The following is a 19,605-nucleotide window of genomic DNA, read 5'->3' on the forward strand; positions in this document are numbered from 1 at the left end:
ATAAAAATCCTCTATATGCTAATGGCCCCCAAATCTATACCTCTAGGTCTCTAACTTTCCATATATCTCAGAGATATGTTGACTGTGGCCATCACCACAGTCACCTCAAACTCAACTTGTCCAAACTAAATTTTTACTTTTCCCTGTCAAAACTCCTCTTTTTTTGGTTAATCCTTTCTCAGTCACAAAGTCAACAAAAGCAGAAGTCTGAACTTGCATTGACGCTCTCCTTTCTCCCTCAAATCTAACCAATCCTCAGATCTGACTACTTACATCCTACACTTTTGTCAACTTTCTCCCCTCCTCTCAATTCGGATCACCTCTGTCATAGTTCAGGCCTTCCTTATTTCTCCACCAGCTGACTTCAACCACCTGATAAGGCTACTATCCCTATGTCCTCAAACCAACTCTCCATAGCCCTGTCTGAGTGTTCTTTCTTTAACAAAAACCTGACCAGCTCAGGAAACTGGACACAGGAAAAATCCACACTTCTAAACAGCACAACTAAGATCCACCATAATCTGGTCCTCTTTCTCCTGCCTCTTCTTTTACTACTTCTTGCCTTGTCCCAGTAATATAAAGTGCTTGTACTTTCTTCTCTATGCCCTTATTCATACTCCTCTGCCTGGAATGCTCCCCCCACCCGCCTCTCTTCATCTTACCAATTTCTATGAATCCTTTCCTATTCAGCTCAGTATGAATTGTCCAAGGTACTTAGTACCTTATGCTTAGCTGATCCTTGAATGTACCTCATAATTTCTTTTGTAAATCTTGTTGCTTTATGATTATGTTTGTTGGCTCTTCCCCACCATGCACTCATTGGGGGAAGGGATTGTATTTATTAACTCTGTATTCCCAGTACCCAGCATACTATCTGGTACATATTAAGAAGCCAAATATGTTTGTAATGCAAATATTCTGTATTTTATCTGTAAACCAGTACTTCCCCCCACAGAAATCCAGTTATAAATAAATAGCTAAAAATGACAATTAGGTTCCATAATTACATTAGTGTCATAACTTTAGGTATACTGTAGGCTAAATAGGTCTTTCTATTCAGAGACTCTAACTACTGTTTAAAATGTTATGTCTAATGAAAATGCCATTCCAGTTTGAAATTATGTATTTACAACTATATGTAGGCTATCTGTAAATGAGGAGAAACCTGCAATATTAAACGCTATGATTAATTTCATTTTAGCTTAAACTGGTTTAACAGTATCTGTAATATAACACCTATGTTGATCAAACTTCAGTATTCACAGTAAACAATGCTTGCCAACCCAGCACTGCCAACAGTTAACAATGTGTTTCTTTGTCTTTCAGGAGTAGTTACTGGCCTTAACAACAGAGATAAGGTTTTCTTTTCTCTAACAAGAGCCAATAAAAAGCAACCATTGTAAAAAGTTCAATGCAAAACAAATACATGTATGTAGAAGGCTATTTACCTAATTGACTTAAAGGTCATTATGTGAGTATAATCAAGATATATTCCACATTAACATCCATGGCAGGAATAATGCTACAAAGGTATTCAGATTTATTCCTGTTCATTAACAAGCACAATTCATCCTTAGAGAAGCAACACGGGTAGAGAGTAGCTTTCTATTTATGTTTGGAATACCCACATCCAAATCAAATAATTTGGTCTTATTATCATGAGAAATTAAGAACGTCAGAGATAGAAATTCTCAGACTGAGCCCTCTTGTTTTACTGATGAAGAAAGAGAGGCCCAGAGAAGAGAAAGACCTACAACTTGACCAAGTTCACTCTGTGCGGAGAGTAGCAGGTCCAGATGAAAACCCAGTTCTCTCAGAGATGCACTCCAAGCCAGAGTTTTGAGAGCCACAGCACTCTGGGAAAATGAATAGTACTTAACTGATTATGGCCTTCCCTATGGAAGACTTCTACCCGATGTGTGCTTAGTTGAGAATATGATCCCACAAAATAACTATCATATGTATCTCTTGGTAAAATGAATCATCAGTCCTTGCATGCAAGATTCCCTTATTCTTATAAGGTATCTATGTTGCTAGTCTAATAGAATACCTGTGGTGTTAATTACCCAGGTATACATTTATCAAAACTCATGAATTTGTAATTAAAATGGGTGTACCTTACTGTATATAAATTCCACCTCAATAAAATTTAATAAAATAGCATGCCTAAATTGATTCTTCAGTAATAGCCAAAGGCCTCAAAGTACTGGGGCTCTGTCTGTAGCCTTTGGTTCTCAACTAGTTCCTGCCATTGTTATCAATGTGGGATGTATCTTAATTAGACCCTCTTAGTGACCTTGAAGTTAGTTTGGTAAATAGTCTTCTTAATACATGTGTTTGTCAGCACAGGCCACTAAAACTTTATGCTTAAGTCAGTGATTATCAAATGAGCCCTGTCCCTGAGTTAAACCTTAAGAGACTTTCTATGTCACTGTGAGTCAAACCATGGCTCCTTGCAAGCTGGCCCTCTTGGAAGTGGGATTCTTGGTGTGTACCCTCTCACTATGGAATAACTGGTGGAGCATTAATTCAAACTGACAGATAGATGTGCAGGACTCTGTTGAAAGCTCCAACTACAGGGCTATGAACTCAGATGATTAAAAAAACTGTCATGCCAAAAAGAAAAATCATAGCCCATGTCTAGAAAACACATCAATATTACCTTCTTACATATGTAAGGTGTGTGTCACCATATCCAGAGCACTGTAAGAAACATTGTGTCTGATCTTCACAAGGCCTGTGTAGAGGCAGCAAGACAGGAGCATGGATGGCATCACTACCATCAAAGGCCTCCAGACTGCAGACATGAATGGCTAAGCCATAGACTATCAAGGACTCAGCTTTAAGGAACTTGTTAGGAACCAGAGGTCACTGGCAGGAACACTGGTATGATTCTTCAGCATGACAAGATTTGCAATTGTCCAAAATCACCTAAAATAGCAGGTCAGAAGATATCCAGGCCATACTTTGCTTTTTGATTGCTAACTATGCATTTTAAAAGAAATCAGAATGATTAAGTCATATTGAAATACTACTTCTTGTCATAATCCTCTTTAAGTAGAATGTTAACTGATAAATCAAATAAAAATAACAAATAATTAAGTCATTTGACTAGCATGGAATTGCTACCTCCAAAGCCTCTCTTAGTAATATATCATTCAAGAAGAAGAATGAAAAGTACATTTGAAGCAGTTGCTAATTGTGATCTCATTTAATCAAGCTTTTTAAAAACTTCCATATTTTAAATATGAAGACTTGGCAAAAATATTTGTAATATTTAAATATAAACAGGATAAAACACAGCCTACTTTTTTTGTTTTAACACCAGGAGGCATATTTCACATATCTACACTAGATCTCTGCTTTGTAAAGCTGAAGGGGCTAGGAAGAGTATGAGACGATAGGCATTCTGGGGGGAAAAAGAGGTTAAAGAAAGGGCATCTTTGGATTACTGGCAGGATCAAGAAAGAATGTAGAAAGGAAATGAGATATTCAGGAACTCTGGAGCTACATTCAGGAACTTTGGTGGAACTGAGGGTCAACAACCATATGAATTACTTCTCAGTATTCCCCATTTTACAAATGAGTAAACTAAGGCTTAAGGATCAAAATCTTAGAAATAATTTTTTAAAGTGTAGGTTCTCAAAGTTTCTATATCTTAAGGACTAAGTAAGGCTAAAACTCTAGAGAACGATATTAAATGCCTGCAAAATGCTGGCATAATGGTTACAGTAAGATTTTAAGGGTTTTGCCTTATCAGGCCCTATTTAGCAGAGACAAAATTAAAGACCTGCTGTATCTCCTTGTCAGACAATTTATGAAGAGAAGCTATGCTGCATGCAGAGATTTCTGAGCACTTATTTTAATCAAATGTTCAGAAAGATGAACAGTACAGCATTTTTCTTACAGCTGAGTGAAAACAGAGGGTGGTCTTTGACTTTTGCATACATAGTATTAGACTTTCATACAGAGATATCTTCACTCTCTTCAGCTAAAGGGCTTTTTCATGTTTCTGCATAGTGTTCTTTCAATGCCTCTTGGCTAGCTATTACAATTCAGCAGAAATACCAGCCTTGGAAAACAATGTTTTGCCATTATTTAAAATGTTCTTCGCATTTTTGCCTCTGCTTTACACAAAAGAATAGAATATAGAAATAAGAAAGTACTAATACTAGTGATAAGCACAGGCCTCAGACTGCATAAAAAGATAGAAATGTCTAGGTATGTTCAAAGTAATAAATTCTGGACCTCAATTGAATACATCCTCTGAACTTAAGTGGATTAAACCTGTGATTCGACAGCAGGGAGGGGAAGAAGAGGAGGGGAAGAAGAGGAGGGGAGAGGAGAGGAGGGGAAAATTAGGACACATATTTTGAATTCTGAAAATCACTGAACAATGTTTCTGAAAGGGAAGAGATAACTAGTACATTATAACTATTTTTTAGCTCTTTCCAACCAGAACTGCCACTAGATCATATCATCCATGTAACTTTTACACATGAAAAAATTATATATGAAAGGTGGGGACTTTTTGCATTTTCTACATTGCAATTCTCACTAAATAAAAAATGACAATAACAGGATCCAGGTATCATTTAATTTTTGCTCTGTTTTGTTTTTCAGAGACAGGGTCTATGTTACGCAAACTGGACTGGAACTCTTGGGCTCAAGGTATCTTCCCACCTTATCCTCTTGAGTAGCTGGGACTGCAGGCATGTGCCATCACAGCTAGCCCCAAATATCATTTAAAAGCTTCCTCAACTCTGATAGTGAAACAGGATATTTCCCTGACCCCTTCGCAGGCTGGAACTGGAGTGCACAGGTGCCAGCAGGGGCGAACTCCACTCACTCGACCTGCTCTCAGGAGGGGGAGCATGCAGGCGAGTGGGTACAGGAGCTAGGGAAAGTGTTTTTGAGTGCCAGCAGGAGCAAAACTCTGTGCGGGGCCCATGGCAGTGTCTAAGGGGTGTGCCCATGACCCCTTAAGCCACAGAAGGATGGTACAGTGCCCTTTTAGCTTTGCCATCTGTAGACAGCTTAAGTGTTAACAGCTCACTGGAGGGTTGCTGTGACAGCCTTTTGCAACTGCACTCATGGCACCCGAGTTCTTGTCCAGCATCCAGCAGGAATGAGGTCACCTGGGCAAACTGAAGATGGTAAATGTAGGGGATTTGGTTGCCAATAAAAGTGGCTCTCAGCAGGAAGGGGAGCTGAAAAGGGGATGGAGCAGGAAGCTAATCTTCCCCCAAAGTCCAGCCATCTCCAACTGGACTCTTCTCCAAAGCTACACCATCAAGCTGTCCTTCTGAAGTCAGCTGCTTATCTCTAATATGCAACCAGTCTCCGACCTCCAGCTGCTTCTCCTCCTCTCTGCCGGCTGAGCCTGAGGTTTTTATGGGCACAGGATGGGGAGCAGGGCAAGTCATGGGTGGTTTTGGAAAAGGCAACATTCAAGTGGGAAAACAGGGATGTAAGTTCTCACTCTGGGCCACAGTATCAGGCCTTTAGGCTTGAGGGTAGGAACTTCACCAGGGACCCACCCTCTTCTGCCCAGAATTTCCCTGCCTCCTGTCCCTATCAATAGGTAGCTTCAGACATAGTTTCCAATCTTTCCCACCTCCTGGTATACACACTATTGTGTAAACTCCTCTCCTTGAGTGTGGACTATACCTAATAACTTGCTTCTAGTGAAGAGAATACAACAAAAGTAATGCAATTTCACTTCCATTACTAGATTACAGAAGACTGACTTTCATCTTATTAATACTCTCTCTCTTGCCTTCTTGCTCGCTCACTCTGGTGAGCAAAACTGCCATCTTGTGAGATGCTCTATGAAGAAGCTCATGTGGCAAGGAACTTCACCTCATGAACTGATAGATGAAGGTTTCCACCCATCAGCTCAGGAGGAAATGAATCCTGCCAACAACCAAATGAGCGAGCTAGGAAAGGGATTCTTTCCAGTCAAGCTTTGAGATCACTACCTCCTCTTAAAAGATCTTGAAACAAAGGACCCAGGTAAGCCACACATGGATTCCTGACCCACAAAAGCTGTGAAATAATAAATGTTGTTTAAGCCACTAAGTTTGGGGTTAATCTGTTACACCACGACAGATAATTGACACAGAATTAAAATATACATCGCCAACATATCATAACCTAGAATGCTGTTGAAAATCCAATAAGTATTCTGCCTGAATACACAGGTGTCACAAGAAAGCAAAATCAACAAACCAAAACTACAATTTGTTGCCAATTAGTATGAAAAAATATCCAAAGTCATATAATATATAGATGGTTCCCAACTTACAATGGATCAATGTATTGATCTTTCAACTTTAGGATGGTGCAAAAGCAATACACATTCAGTAAGCTCCTTAACTTACAAAGAGGTTACTTCTGGATAAGCCCACTGTATGTTGAAGATACTAGAAGTTAAAAACATACTTTTGCCTTATAGTATTTTCAACTTATGATGGTTCTATTGAGATGTAACTCTATGAAAAATTGGGAAATATCTGTACTTTCCTCTGCAACTAGAATATCTATTACAACATTTCTTTTTTATTTTATTTTATTTATTTATTTAGAGATGGGGTCTCATTATGTTGCCAGACAGGAGTATAGTGGCTATTCACAGATACAAACAGCACACTACAGCCTTGTACCACTGGCCTCAAGCAATCTTCCCACCTCAGCCTTTGGAGTAGCTGGGACTACAGGTATGTGCCACTCTACCCAGTTTGCATCATTTCCTTTAATCAAATGAAGAAATCATATCTGACTCAAAGTATTGGCAAGGTTTTTTGTTACTTCATTCTGATAGACCTCTAATAGAATAAGTTTTTAGTTCTGTGACAGAAGTAACAGCTACTAGACATTTTAATAGCTGTTAATTAACAATAAAAGCCAAAAGATTCCTGGATACAAAATTATTTTCTCTCTCAACTGGATCTCACAAAATTTTGATATACTGTACCATGTTTGCAGATCATATACTTATTTGTGCCCACAGACTTCAAAAGACTGTAAATTCACCCACTAATGTGAAAAGAGCTTTGGGATGGAAACTCCACACATATTTTTTGATTTATTTTTATTTATTTATTTTTTTGGGGGGGACTGAGTCTCTCGCTCTGTTGCCTAGGCTGGAGTGCAGTGGCATGATCTCAGCTCACTGCAATCTCTGCCTCCTGGGTTCGAGCGATTCTCCTGTCTCAGCCTCCCAAGTAGCTGAAATTACAGGCATGTGCCACCACACCCAGCTAATTTTTGTATTTTTAGTAGAGACGGGGTTTCACCATATTGGCCAGGCTGGTCTCAAACTCCTGACCTCAGGTGATCCGCCCGCCTCGGCCTCCTGAAGTGCTGGGATTACATTCATGAGCCACCGCACCTGGCCTCCACACATATTTTTTAAAAGACAGACCTAAGTTTGGGGCCCTAAAGCATTCATTCAAATCCTTCATTCAATAAAGACTTCGTGCTTATTGTGTACTAGGTTCTGGGATATGATAATGAAAAAGAAATAGTCTAACTGATAGTTCAATTTATATCACTGATCTAGTAGCAAGATTCTGAAATGAAGGAGTCATAAATCCACTTAATAATATTATCATTTAGCTGGCATTTCTCTATCATTGCTAAAGAATAATGTGAAATTGCCAGATGCCTTGCTGAAATTCAATTCAAATAACTTATGAGCACAAACAATATGCCAATGCTGGGACTACAAAAATTATTGAGATATGAACCTTGCTCTCAAGAAGCTCATAATTTTGAAAAAGAGATAAACTATATCTTGGCATTCTTCCAATCTACCAAATAGTAATCCCATAAAAATAAGTCATCCTATATTTCATTTTCTTACTCTTAGCTATATCCTGCTATAAAATTAAAATATATCTTTTCTCCCTTGGTGTTTACAAGTTCCAAATATTTATAGACTTATGCCTCTACTTCACTGTCTCTCAGCCAAGATGAACATATTTAGCTCTCTTTCTCCTTTCCTTTTAAAGCAATTCCTCATTTTAAGTTATTTTTGGTGACTTTATTTACATTCTCTATTTCTGTATTAAATTCTAGGATTCGAATGACATAATTAAAATATTGATTCAGATATAAAATCAATCATAATGAAAAACACCAACCTTTATGATGATGTAATGCCTCTGTGTGTGATGTCCAAAACACTGGCTTTCATTTACTTTAAATTTTTTATATTATACTGTAAATTTATATTTACTCTAACACATTTAATTATATGGATTTTCCAGGTTTCTCACATCAAATGAAATTTAGAGATGGTGAGCACTCAGTTGTGACTATCAAATAGTGTAAAGCCAAATTTCTTACAGCAATAGAAAATGAAGCATTAAGAAAAACAAAACTAGTCATTGACTACAACAGCAACTCTTAAGCTCACAAAACATAATTTTTCAAATGTCTCCATCATCCTCTTTTTACGACCATATTCATATTTCATATACTTTATATTTCTGTATCTACTACAGAATGTATTTATAAAGCAAGCATACAGTTTAAATCTACTCCTGAAAGTACTTTGGCAAAACCATGACAATATGGCACAGATATCAGGACTCAAGATTAGTGAATCAAGAATTGAAGAGGCTATCACAGACGAGATTCCTGTTGGTTCAAAGTTTCTTTTTCTTTTTCTTCAGACAGGGTCTCGATTTGTTGCCCAAGGCTGGAGTGGAGCGCAGTGGTACAATCACGGCTCACTGCAGCTTTGACCTCCTGGGCTAAAGCAGTCCTCCCACTTCAGCCTCCTCAGTAGCTGAAACTACAGGCATGCACCACCACACCCAGTTAACTTTTTATTTTTTGTAGAGATGGGGTCTCACTATGTTGCTCAGGCTACTCTTCAACTCCTGGGCTCAAGTGATCCTCCTGCCTTGGCCTTTGAACGTGCTGAAATTACAAGCATGAGCCACCATGCCCAGTCAGTTCAAAATTTCAAATCTTATTAGAGTTACTCACTTGAGGAGTTGGAGGCATTCAGTAAATGTGTGGCTAAAATATAAACCAGTGCTATACTATGTAAGAACCATATTCAGAATGCATTTTCAACATTGTGTTCATGCCACTGATGAGGTAATAATAATCAGTGGTGGCTTTTCTAGTGGGGTAAAAAATCATTCTGTTGCTCACAAACTGTCAGTACTTAAACAAACAAAAATACCCCAAAAACTCTCTAACTCTAGCAGGCTCCGACCCATATCTTCTGAGCACAACCTCACACTACTGCAATTCAGCTTATCCATATTTGAGCCAACCAGAACTGCACATCCTTTCTGAGATAATCCAAGTGCTTCTTTACCTCAGAAATTTTTCATCTAAAACTCCCTTAGGTTACCCTCATCACCCAAGACTCTATTTAAATTCTAGTCATCCTTCAAAGTCCAGCTCAAATGCAACCTGCTCTTTCAAACTTACCCCTATCCCCCACTCAGAAGCTCTTCTGGCCTTGCATAGATTCAGTCTGTACTTCTCATGTAGCTACAATCACATTCTCTCTCATCTATCTTATAGTATAATTGTTTGTGTGTATGTCATATTTCTTCAAGGCTCCTTGAGAAGAAGGTCTTTGACATGGTCATATTTGTGTTGTTCCCGTCCCTCTGTGCTTTACACATACAAGAAAACAAAAAAATGTTCACTGAGGATAGTGTATACAAATGCCTGATCCCCAAAATGTCAGTACTATTCTCCCTGATACTCATTCACTGAGGAAATACTTCCTCAACACCTATTGTGTACAGGGGCAGTAGTGTACAAAAAGAGTCAGACATGGACCTTGCTCTCTCAAGAAGTTCACAGGCTACGAGATGTTCTAAGAGATCTCTAAAACTGCTATAATACTAATAGATAAATGCCGTAACAGAAGTAAAGATGCAGTACAACAGGAACCAACAACAAGAAGAGATTGGTTCCAAGTAGACATGGATATGAGGGTAAGTTTTAATTAACATTTGTGTTGGGCCCTGAAAGACAGATAGTATTTGAATATGTTGAGACAGGGATAAGGGGTTTTAAGATAAGGGAAATAAAGGCCATTAAGGCAGGAAATCCCAGGAGGAGACACGGAACACTCAACAGTTCAGTAGTAAAGTATACATGAAAGATGACAGGGATAGAGAAAAATTTTAAAGGCAGTTAAAGCTATAATTGGTAAAACTCTGAGAGCCAAATAAGGAAGCAGAGTTTTAGTCTGTAAGCAATGAGGAACTGTTTCAAAGTTCTTGAGCAGGAGCTGAGTAATTAGTCAGAAGGTCCAAACTGGATTGGAAAGGAAACAGACTGTTGACAACAGACAAGTATAGAGACTAGTATCACAATGCAAGAAAGAGGTAATAAAAGCCTGAACTAGGAATGAGGACTAGAGATGAAAATAGATGAGCGCGAGTCATATTTTAGAGACAACACTGAAAGAACTTGACAAGTTCTGAATGTGGGGTGCAAAGAAGGGTCTGCAGAGGTGAAATAAATTTCTAGGCTAGGAAGAGGGTGGTGCCATAACCAAAAGAGAGGACACTAAAGCAGCAGCAAATCCGAATGGGAGGAAACTGAGTCCTGGGCATACTAAATTTTGGTATCAGTGGACATTCAGGTGACAATATCATGAATAAAATATGTTAAGCTATGCTGTTTAGAACAAAATATAGAATTTCATGAAAAAGAGAGAGGAGCTCAGATAAATTAATCTTCAATAAAAGATTCTGATCAATGATTCAAACATGAACATAACCTCAAAAATATAACCTGCATAAGTTTCATTAAGTGCACAGCAGATTAAAATCTAAAAGCCCATTTATGAAGGAGTTCTTCTCATGATCTAGAACATCATCATGTACCCAATAATCTTTTTGTTTGTTTTGAGATAGGGTCTGGCTCAGTTGCCCAGGCAGAGTTTGCAGTGATCTCAGCTCACTGCAACCTCCACCTCCCAGGCTCAAGCCATCCTCCCACCTCAGCTTTCCAAATAGCGAGGACCACAGGAGCGCACCACCCCCAGCTAATTTTTGTATTTTTTGTTAGAGATGGGGTTTTGCCATGTTGCCCAGGCCGGTCTTGAAGTCCTGAGCTCAAGTGATCCACCAACCTCGGCCTTCCAAAGTGCTGGCACTACAGGCATAAGCCACCACACCCAGCCCAATAATCATTTTAAAACATGCTGATTCATAGCTAATAGTAAAGTGGACATATGGAAGCCTCAAAGAATCTTACAGTTAAAAATTATAAGGAGAGGCTGGGCATGGTGGCTCACACGTGTAATCCCAGCACTTTGGGAGGCCGAGGAGGGTGGATCATGAGGTCAGGAGTTCAAGACCAGCCTGGCCAAGATGGTGAAACCCTGTCTCTACTAAAAAATACAAAAAAAAAAAAAATTAGCCCAGCATAGTGGTGGGTGCCTGTAATCCCAGTTAATTGGGAGACTGAGGCAGAGAACTGCTTGAACCCAGGAGGCGGAGGTTGCAGTGAGCCGAGATGGCGCCACTGCACTCCAGCCTGGGCAACAGACAGAGACTCTGTCTCAAAAAACAAAAAAAAAAAAAAAGGAGAAATGCTTCCATTAATATGGTAAATGCATCTTTTGTGGTCACTATCATTTAACCCCAATTTATACAATGTCACAGCAAGAATGGTTAAGTCAGATGAGTAGCCCTGACTGACAAGGTCCCAACGGATACTAACTAGATCCTTTCATCAACAAACACTGCTCATCAGTTAATAAAATGGAATTTACCTAGATGTATCCCTACCATATCCCCAGAATTCCCAAAAGCCTAAGAAACAAAAGATCATGAAATCACGTTGTGAAGCCAAAATAAAACCTCCAATGATAAACTGAGGAGAAAATGAGGATTACAGCTATTCCATAACCATATCTTCTTAAGAACAAACAAAAGAAACTTGCATCAACATAAACTAAAATAACAACAATGTGAAGATGAATACCTAGCAATATAATTTGACATCAGTAAATGATGGTTACATGTATACTGAACAAAAAAGTAAAATCAAACACTAAATTGCAGCTAATTTGCCTAATAAGTATATACCACCTGTTAATTTATTCATTTGTTTATTAATATTGATAACATTCTTTTTACTAGATGCAATGTCATTATTTCAGTTTAGATCTTAAGAGAAAGAAAAATGAGAACTCAGTATTAATTACATTTTTACTAACGATGAGCAATAATATGAAGAACAAATTGGATTGAAATGTGCATGTTTCACATGTAAAATTGTACAGTAATCATTTGTTCAAAATCACACTGATATCTTACAGCTATGCATAAATATAATGGAATGATATACACCAAATGTTAAATAGTGTTAACCTTTTGATTATAGGTTTATGGGTGATTTTTATCTTCTTTTTTGCTTATGTATATTTTCAAATTTTTCTATAATTAATGTTTTATTATAATGGTACCAAGAAGAAAATATATTTTTTAAAAGAGGAGGGAAAAACATATTGATGAATTTAAAAGAAAAATACTTACCAAGTCTCTGTGAAGCACCCAATTTGCATGGAGGTAATGGATACCATCAAGAATCTGGTAAAGTAAGGATTTAACCATAGATCTTGGCAACTGCATGGGCTTTTTATTTGCTTTTGATGCACGGTGAAACTTAATAATATGCTAAAAATTAAAAAAAATAATAATACAGTCTTTGCTAATATCTATGCCAATAAAACACAATCAATGCTGTAATAAATGCTGTATATTTTAAAATTACTTATTAAAGGCCAATAATGACACAAAGAAAAATAATTTGAATAAGTTCAACCAAAACTGAATCTATTTTGAGGGTGAATGTGACCGTGTTAATGAGGGGTTACAGTGACTAAATTTACTGAAACCATTAAGATTTTCATTAAATAGGACCAAAAGGACTGATATTGAAACAGCTACCTAAGAAGAGTATTATATTCTCTACTGACAGAATGAAAGATTAAAAAAAGAAAGAAAGATTGTAAATCTTCACTTTCTATAAAAAGTTAGCACTTAGTACACTTGGGTAACATCACTAATCAGGTGTATATTTGAATTATTGGAAAAGTTTCATCTTTGTTTGGCACAGAATAAATTAGAATATATTCCTGGGAGTTAATGTTAAATATGAAATTGCTAAGAAGGAGGAGAGAGAAAAAATAGGAAATTCAATCCCACTGAAATAAATACAACTGGGTCATCATATTCAATTTTTTTTTTTTTTTTTTGAGATGGAGTCTCGCTCTGTCGCCCAGGCTGGTGTGCAGTGGCGTGATCTCGGCTCACTGCAAGCTCCACCTCCTGGGTTCATGCCATTCTCCTGCCTCAGCCTCCTGAGTAGCTGGGACTACAGGCGCCTGCCACCATGCCCGGCTAATTTTTTGTATTTTTAGTAGAGATGGGGTTTCACCATGTTAGCCAGGATGGTCTCAATCTCCTGACCTCGTGATCTGCCCACCTCAGCCTCCCAAAGTGCTGGGATTACAGGCGTGAGCCACCGCGCCCGGCCCCGTATTCAAATTTTTATATCCACATGTTATATTGTGGGTTATAAAAACACTGTACGGAAAGGGAAAAAATGCTACCTGCTCCCGCAGTGCTCCCACCTCCACCTCCATCCCCACCCCATCCCTGCCTCTGTCCAAAACATAAAATGGACACTGAGGACCATCAAAATCCTATGCGAACAATACCGATGAAATTGTCAATAGTGCTCCAGTAACTTTAAGATGACCAAATGGTATGTAAAATTATTAAGCTATTTATACAGCTTTCTTATTTTTATAAATTGTTCAGTAATAACATTGATTTGATTTTAAGAAATAATAGAAAATTAGAGTTTATACTATAGCAGTGATTTCCAGTAGAAATATACTGGGAGCCACATGTATAACTTTCCACTTTTTAACAGCTACCTTAAAAAAGAGGCTGGGTGTGGTGGCTCACACCTGTAATCCCAGCACTTTGGGAGGCCTAGGCAGGTGGATCACCTGAGGTCAAGAGCTCAAGACCAGCCTGACCAACATGGTGAAACCCCGTCTCTACTAAAAATACAAAATTAGCTGGGCGTAGTGGCGTATGCCTGTAATCCCAGCTACACAGGAGGCTGAGGCAGGAGAATCACTTGAAACCAGGAGGCGGAGGCTGCAGTGAGCTGAGATTGCATCAGTGCACTCCAGCCTGGACAATAAAAGCGAAACTCCAACTCAAAAAAAAAAAGAAACAGGTAAAATCAAGGTGTGCACTTCAGATACTTCTGAAGTGAATTTTCTAAATATTACAAATACTATCTTCTCAGTAAAATGTCAGTTTATTGCTGAAATTCTTTAAAATCAACATTTATGATTATATTTATTTTGAAATATGGTATTGGACAGTACAGTTCTACAGGACCTGACTATTCCAATGTACTACATCATCTTCTTTCACCACCTCACTGATGTTCAAAGTACATACACTATCAAGTAAGCCTTGGTTGACATATAGGGGAATATAGAAAAATGGGGAAAATACAATGTCTGTGAATATCCATGAAAATAATTGAAAAAAAAACACACTGAAAATTCTTGTCCATATCTGCTATAATAGCATATACTCTGAAAGTTTCTTTAAGACCTGAGTCTGTTAAACTTATTCCTCAAAAGATTTATAACTTATATAGATGACAAACCACATTATATTAAATCAAAATTTATTAGTCAGGTGTGGTCATGCACCTGTGGTCCCAGCTACTTGGGAGGCTGAGACAGGAGGATCGCTTGAGCCCAGGATGTCAAAGCTGCAGTGAACCATAACTGTGCCATTGCACTCCAGCCTGGGCGATAGAGCGAGACCCTGTCTCAAACAAACAAACAAACAAACAAAAAAGGCTGGGTGCAATGGCTCATGCCTGTAATCTCAACACTTTGAGAGGCCAAAGTAGGAAAATCACTTGAGTCCAGGATTTCAAGACCAGCTTGTGCAAGATGGCAAGACATTGTCTCTATAAAACATTTTTGAAAAATTAGCCAGGCATAGTGGTGCTAAATTAATTATCCATAATTTGAACTTATTGCCAGATTTGAAGTTTGTTACTTTTAGCAGTTCCTCAGATAAAGTGTTTAAATGTTCTGATTCCTAATTTGAAAAGACAGGAATTAGAATTTTTTGCTTTCATATGTTGATAAAACATCCTTAAAGTAATCTTCACTATACATATTAGTAAATTGCCATTAATTACTTTCATAAAAGTATAGTCTCCTGACAGGCGTGGTGGCTCACGCCTGTAATCCCAGCACTTTGGGAGGCCGAGGTAAGAGGATTACCTGAGGTTGGGAGTTCAAGACCAGCCTGATCAACATGGAGAAACCCCGTCTCTCCTAAAAATACAAAATTAGCCGGGCATGGTGGTGCATGCCTATAATCCCAGCTACTCAAGAGGCTGAGGCAGGAGAATCGCTTGAACCTGGGAGGCAGAGGTTGTGGTGAGCCAAGATCGTGCCATTGCACTCCAGCCTGGGCAACAAGAGCAAAACTCCCTCCCCCCCTCGCCCCCCCACCCAAAAAAGTATAGTCTCCCATTCATTAAAATCTTTCTGAAGTAAAATTGCTAAATATTACAAATACTATCTTCTCAGTAAAATGTTAGTTTATTGCTTAAATTCTTCAAAATCAACATTTATGTTTATATTGACTTTGAAATATGGCTAACAGAGCAAGCTTTCCTTTCTGTGCATTAACAATATGTATTTTATATAAATATGTTCCATACCTACATAAAATAATCCTAGAAATACAGTGAGATTATACTTACCCACAAGTCATGCTCTGCATAATCAAACAGCAGCCATACCTTCCTGTCACTGTGAGAAAGGAACACCTTCTGCAATGCGATCACATTAGGGTGCTTCAATTCTCGCAAAAGCTGAATGCAAAAGAAAGAGAGGGGTCACTGTTGTGTTAGCAAGGAGGGGGAAACGATGAACATCTTATAACTTCAAAACGAAATTTCTGAAAATCTAGAGAATCCAGGTAAGCAAAATGAAAGAAAAAAAATACCACCCAAAATACCTCTATTCAGAGATAAGCTCTGTCAACATCTTGGTGCATATCTTTCCAATCCTTTTTCTATGTGCTTAGGTATATTTGTTTTGTTTTGTTTTGCTTTCTTTCTTGTCAGAGACTGCAAGCAGGAATGTGTTTTTAAAAATAGGATTTTAAATGGTAAAATGTAAAACAGCAAACAAAAGTAATATCATATCATTAAATAATTAATTCCATTTGTGTACATGCATATCTTTTTTACTAAAGAAACTGTTCCTTGGGAGGCAGGAATCATGTATTGATACTGCTTATATCTACCCTAGCACTGTATTGGTGCTCAAGAAATATGCGACAAAACAAGGAAAGATATTTAACAATCCCTGTACTTATCCATCCCTAGAGTGTGTGGTTGAGGGTTTTTTTTGAAGAGTAGTGAGCATAAGGGAATGACTATCATGCCCACTTATAAAAACTGAAGTTGAGAACAGGTCCTGTAAACAGAAAAAAAGAAACAGGACTTCATAAAGTAAAAGCTTTAAGCTGGACTCTGATGATATGTAGGAAAGACAGACCAGAGCAGCAAGCAGAAACAGCACTTTGCGCATAACAGACAGCTGCTTGATAAAATATTTAGCCACAATGACATTATTGCTCAAGGTAAAAGCCTTAGAAATACACCTGCCTCAGGCTGTCCTTAACCAGGGTTCAGATTTCATAGGTAAAGAGAAACATATTCAATTTAATAAATATTTTGAATACCTTTTAAATGTAAAGCTCTGTGAAAGATGCAAAAAGGGAAAGACAAAACTTCCCTTGAATATTTTATATGTGCAAGATGATTATATACAAATGTTTTTCTCTCACTTAATCTTTAGAACAATTTTATGATGCACACAGAATCCAAGGCTCAGTGTGATAAAAATAACTTGACCAAAGTCAAATAGCTAGAAAGAGAAGGGGTTTGGACTTAAATAGATCCGCCTGATTGCAAAGTCCATGCTTTTTCCACTACAGCCAAAGTTCATGTCTTCAATTCCCACAATGTGGTAAGGAAGACAGACATATAAATAGATCAATAAGACAGAGAAAAATAAACTGCTTACCCATTCTAATAACTTTAGTAACTTTATTTTTTAGACGGAGTCTTGCTCTGTTGCCCAGGCTGGAATGCAATGGCACAATCTCAGCTCACTGCAACCTCCGCCTCCAAGGTTCAAGCGATTCTCCTGCCTCAACCTCCTGAGTAGCTGGGATTACAGGTGCACACCACCATGCCTGGCTAATTTTTGTATTTTTAGTAGAGATGGGGTTTTACCATGTTGGCCAGGCTGGTCTCGAACTGCTGACTTCAAGTGATCTGCCCACCTTGGCCTCCCAAAATCTAGAGAGTTTGCCATTTTGAACACTTCAGTTTCTCTGGCTCTGGCAAACCCTGTTTTTAATGACCCCACTGCCATGGCCAGCCTTGAAGCACTTAGACTCTGGTAAGAGACTTCACCCTGGGCACAATGACTGTCTCCTTCTTTCTGACTCCTTGATACTGATGAATGTAGAGAGTTTGCCTTCATTACCCATGCAAAATATGTTCTCTTTGCAGCCTGAAGTAGATGGGAAAGTAAAACTCCACTTCTGCATCTAAACCAGGCTCTTGAAACACCCAACATTGGCACAGATCCCTGATTCCTGGACCTCGCTTGTCTGGGAATGTGGTTGTCACAGTAGCAATATTTAATCAACACTTCTAAAAAACTACATTCTCTGTGACTTCCAATTGTTGATCCCGCTAGAATAAATTCATTTTAAGTCCTCTGTTAAAAAAATTGTTTTGACTAGATAATACATTCACATGGTTCACAAATCAAAGTATATACAAGGATATATATTGAAATGTCTCACTACCACTCCTCTTGCTTCCCTGGAGGTAATAACTTTTATTAATTGCTTATTTTCCTTGCAATGTTTCTTAATGCAAATAAAAACAAATATGAATATACATTTTATCCTCCATTGTTTACACAAAAGATAGCATAATATACACACTGCTCTGAACTTTGTTTGTTTTTTTACCCTTACTCTATCTTGGAAATCTCTTAATATTAGGACAATATCAATATTAGAAATACTTCCTTCAGGTGAGAAGTGATTTGGCATAAAAGAAAAATTTTTTAAAAGAAAAAAATAAAAATAATCTTTCTTGTTCTTTTTTACAGTAGCATGGTATTTCTAGATCACCGTTTTTAATGTGGTAAAATATATACATAATGTAAAATTTACCATTTCAACCATTTTTAAGTATACTAGGTATACTTAGTATATTTACTTAATCCCACTACTTATACTAGTTCAGTGGGATTAAGTACAACCATCATCACTGTGTATTTCCAGAACTTTTTCATCCCAAAATGAAAATCTATACCATTAAACAATATCTCCAGGTTGCCCCCTACCCCCAGCTCCTGATAACCATTACCTAATTTATGTCTCTATGAATTTGACTGTTCTCAGTATGTAGCTCATGTAAGTGGAACAATACAGTGTCTGCCCATTTGTGTCTGCCTTTTTTTCACATAATATAATGTCTTCAAGGTTCATTTGTGTTGTAGCATGTATGAGAATTTCAATCCTATTTAAAGCTGAATACTATCACATTGTATGTATAGACCACATTTCATTTGTCCATTTGCCCCTCAATAGACATTTAGGGTGTTTCTACCTTTTGGTTACTATGAATAATATTCCCTAAATATTGGTGTATAAATAACTATTTGAATCCCCACTTTCAATTCCTTTGTATATATACCCAGAAGTGAAATTGCTAGATCCTATGGTAATTCTATGTTTAATTTTTTGAGGAACCACCATATAGGTCATTTTTGTAAAAAAACTTTTTTTGTAGAGATAGAGTCTCACTATGTTGTCCAGGCTAGTCTCGAACTCCTGGCCTTAAGCAATCCTCCCACTTCAGCCTCCCAAAGTGCTGAGATTACAGGTGTAAACCACTGTGCCTAGCCTAGGTCTCCTTTCCATATGTCAAACGGATAGTTACTTCGTTGCTTCACAGATACTGTGTTTTTCCCAAGTAGAAGGTTTGTGGCAACCCTGCATCAACCAAGTCTACTGACACCATTTCTCCAACAGCATGCTCACTTAATGTCTCTGTGTCACATTTTGGTAATTCTTACAACATTTAAAACTTTTTCAGTATTATATCTGTTGCAGTGATCTGTGATCAGTCATCTTTGATGTTACTATTGTAATTGTTTTGAAGCATCACAAATTGCACCCACATAAGATGGCAAACTTAATCTATAAATGTTGTGTGTGTTCTGATTGCCTCACCCACCAGCTGTTCCCTCATCTTTCTCCCTCTCTTCGGGCCTCTCTATTGCCTGAGAAACAGTAATATTGAAATCAGGCCAACTAATAAAACTACAATGGCCTCTAACTGTTCAAGTGAAAGGAAGAATCTCACATATCTCTTGCTTTAAATCAAAAGCTAGAATGATTGAGCTTACTGAGGAAGGCACACTGGAAGTTAAAACAGGCTGAAAACTAG

General features: G+C 37.9%; 1 protein-coding gene across 22 annotated transcripts in view; it reads right to left on the reverse strand.

Moving 5' to 3' along the window:
* The window catches only part of CDK19 (cyclin dependent kinase 19), a 212,297-nt gene that overhangs the window by 46,473 nt on the left and 146,219 nt on the right, over nt 1-19,605 (reverse strand). For 20 of the 22 annotated variants that reach the window (XM_002817241.6, XM_054558033.2, XM_054558010.2 and 17 more), the window contains 2 exons: nt 15,820-15,930; nt 12,534-12,674 (listed from right to left, as the gene is read on the reverse strand). The exons of the other annotated variants lie outside the window; for them this stretch is intronic. In XM_002817241.6, the coding sequence (XP_002817287.1) occupies nt 12,534-12,674; nt 15,820-15,930 (252 nt within the window). The remainder of the gene's footprint in view (nt 1-12,533; nt 12,675-15,819; nt 15,931-19,605) is intronic. 22 annotated transcript variants of the gene reach the window in all.

Source organism: Pongo abelii, chromosome 5 (assembly GCF_028885655.2).
Source record: "Pongo abelii isolate AG06213 chromosome 5, NHGRI_mPonAbe1-v2.0_pri, whole genome shotgun sequence".
NCBI classification, from domain to species: domain Eukaryota; kingdom Metazoa; phylum Chordata; class Mammalia; order Primates; family Hominidae; genus Pongo; species Pongo abelii.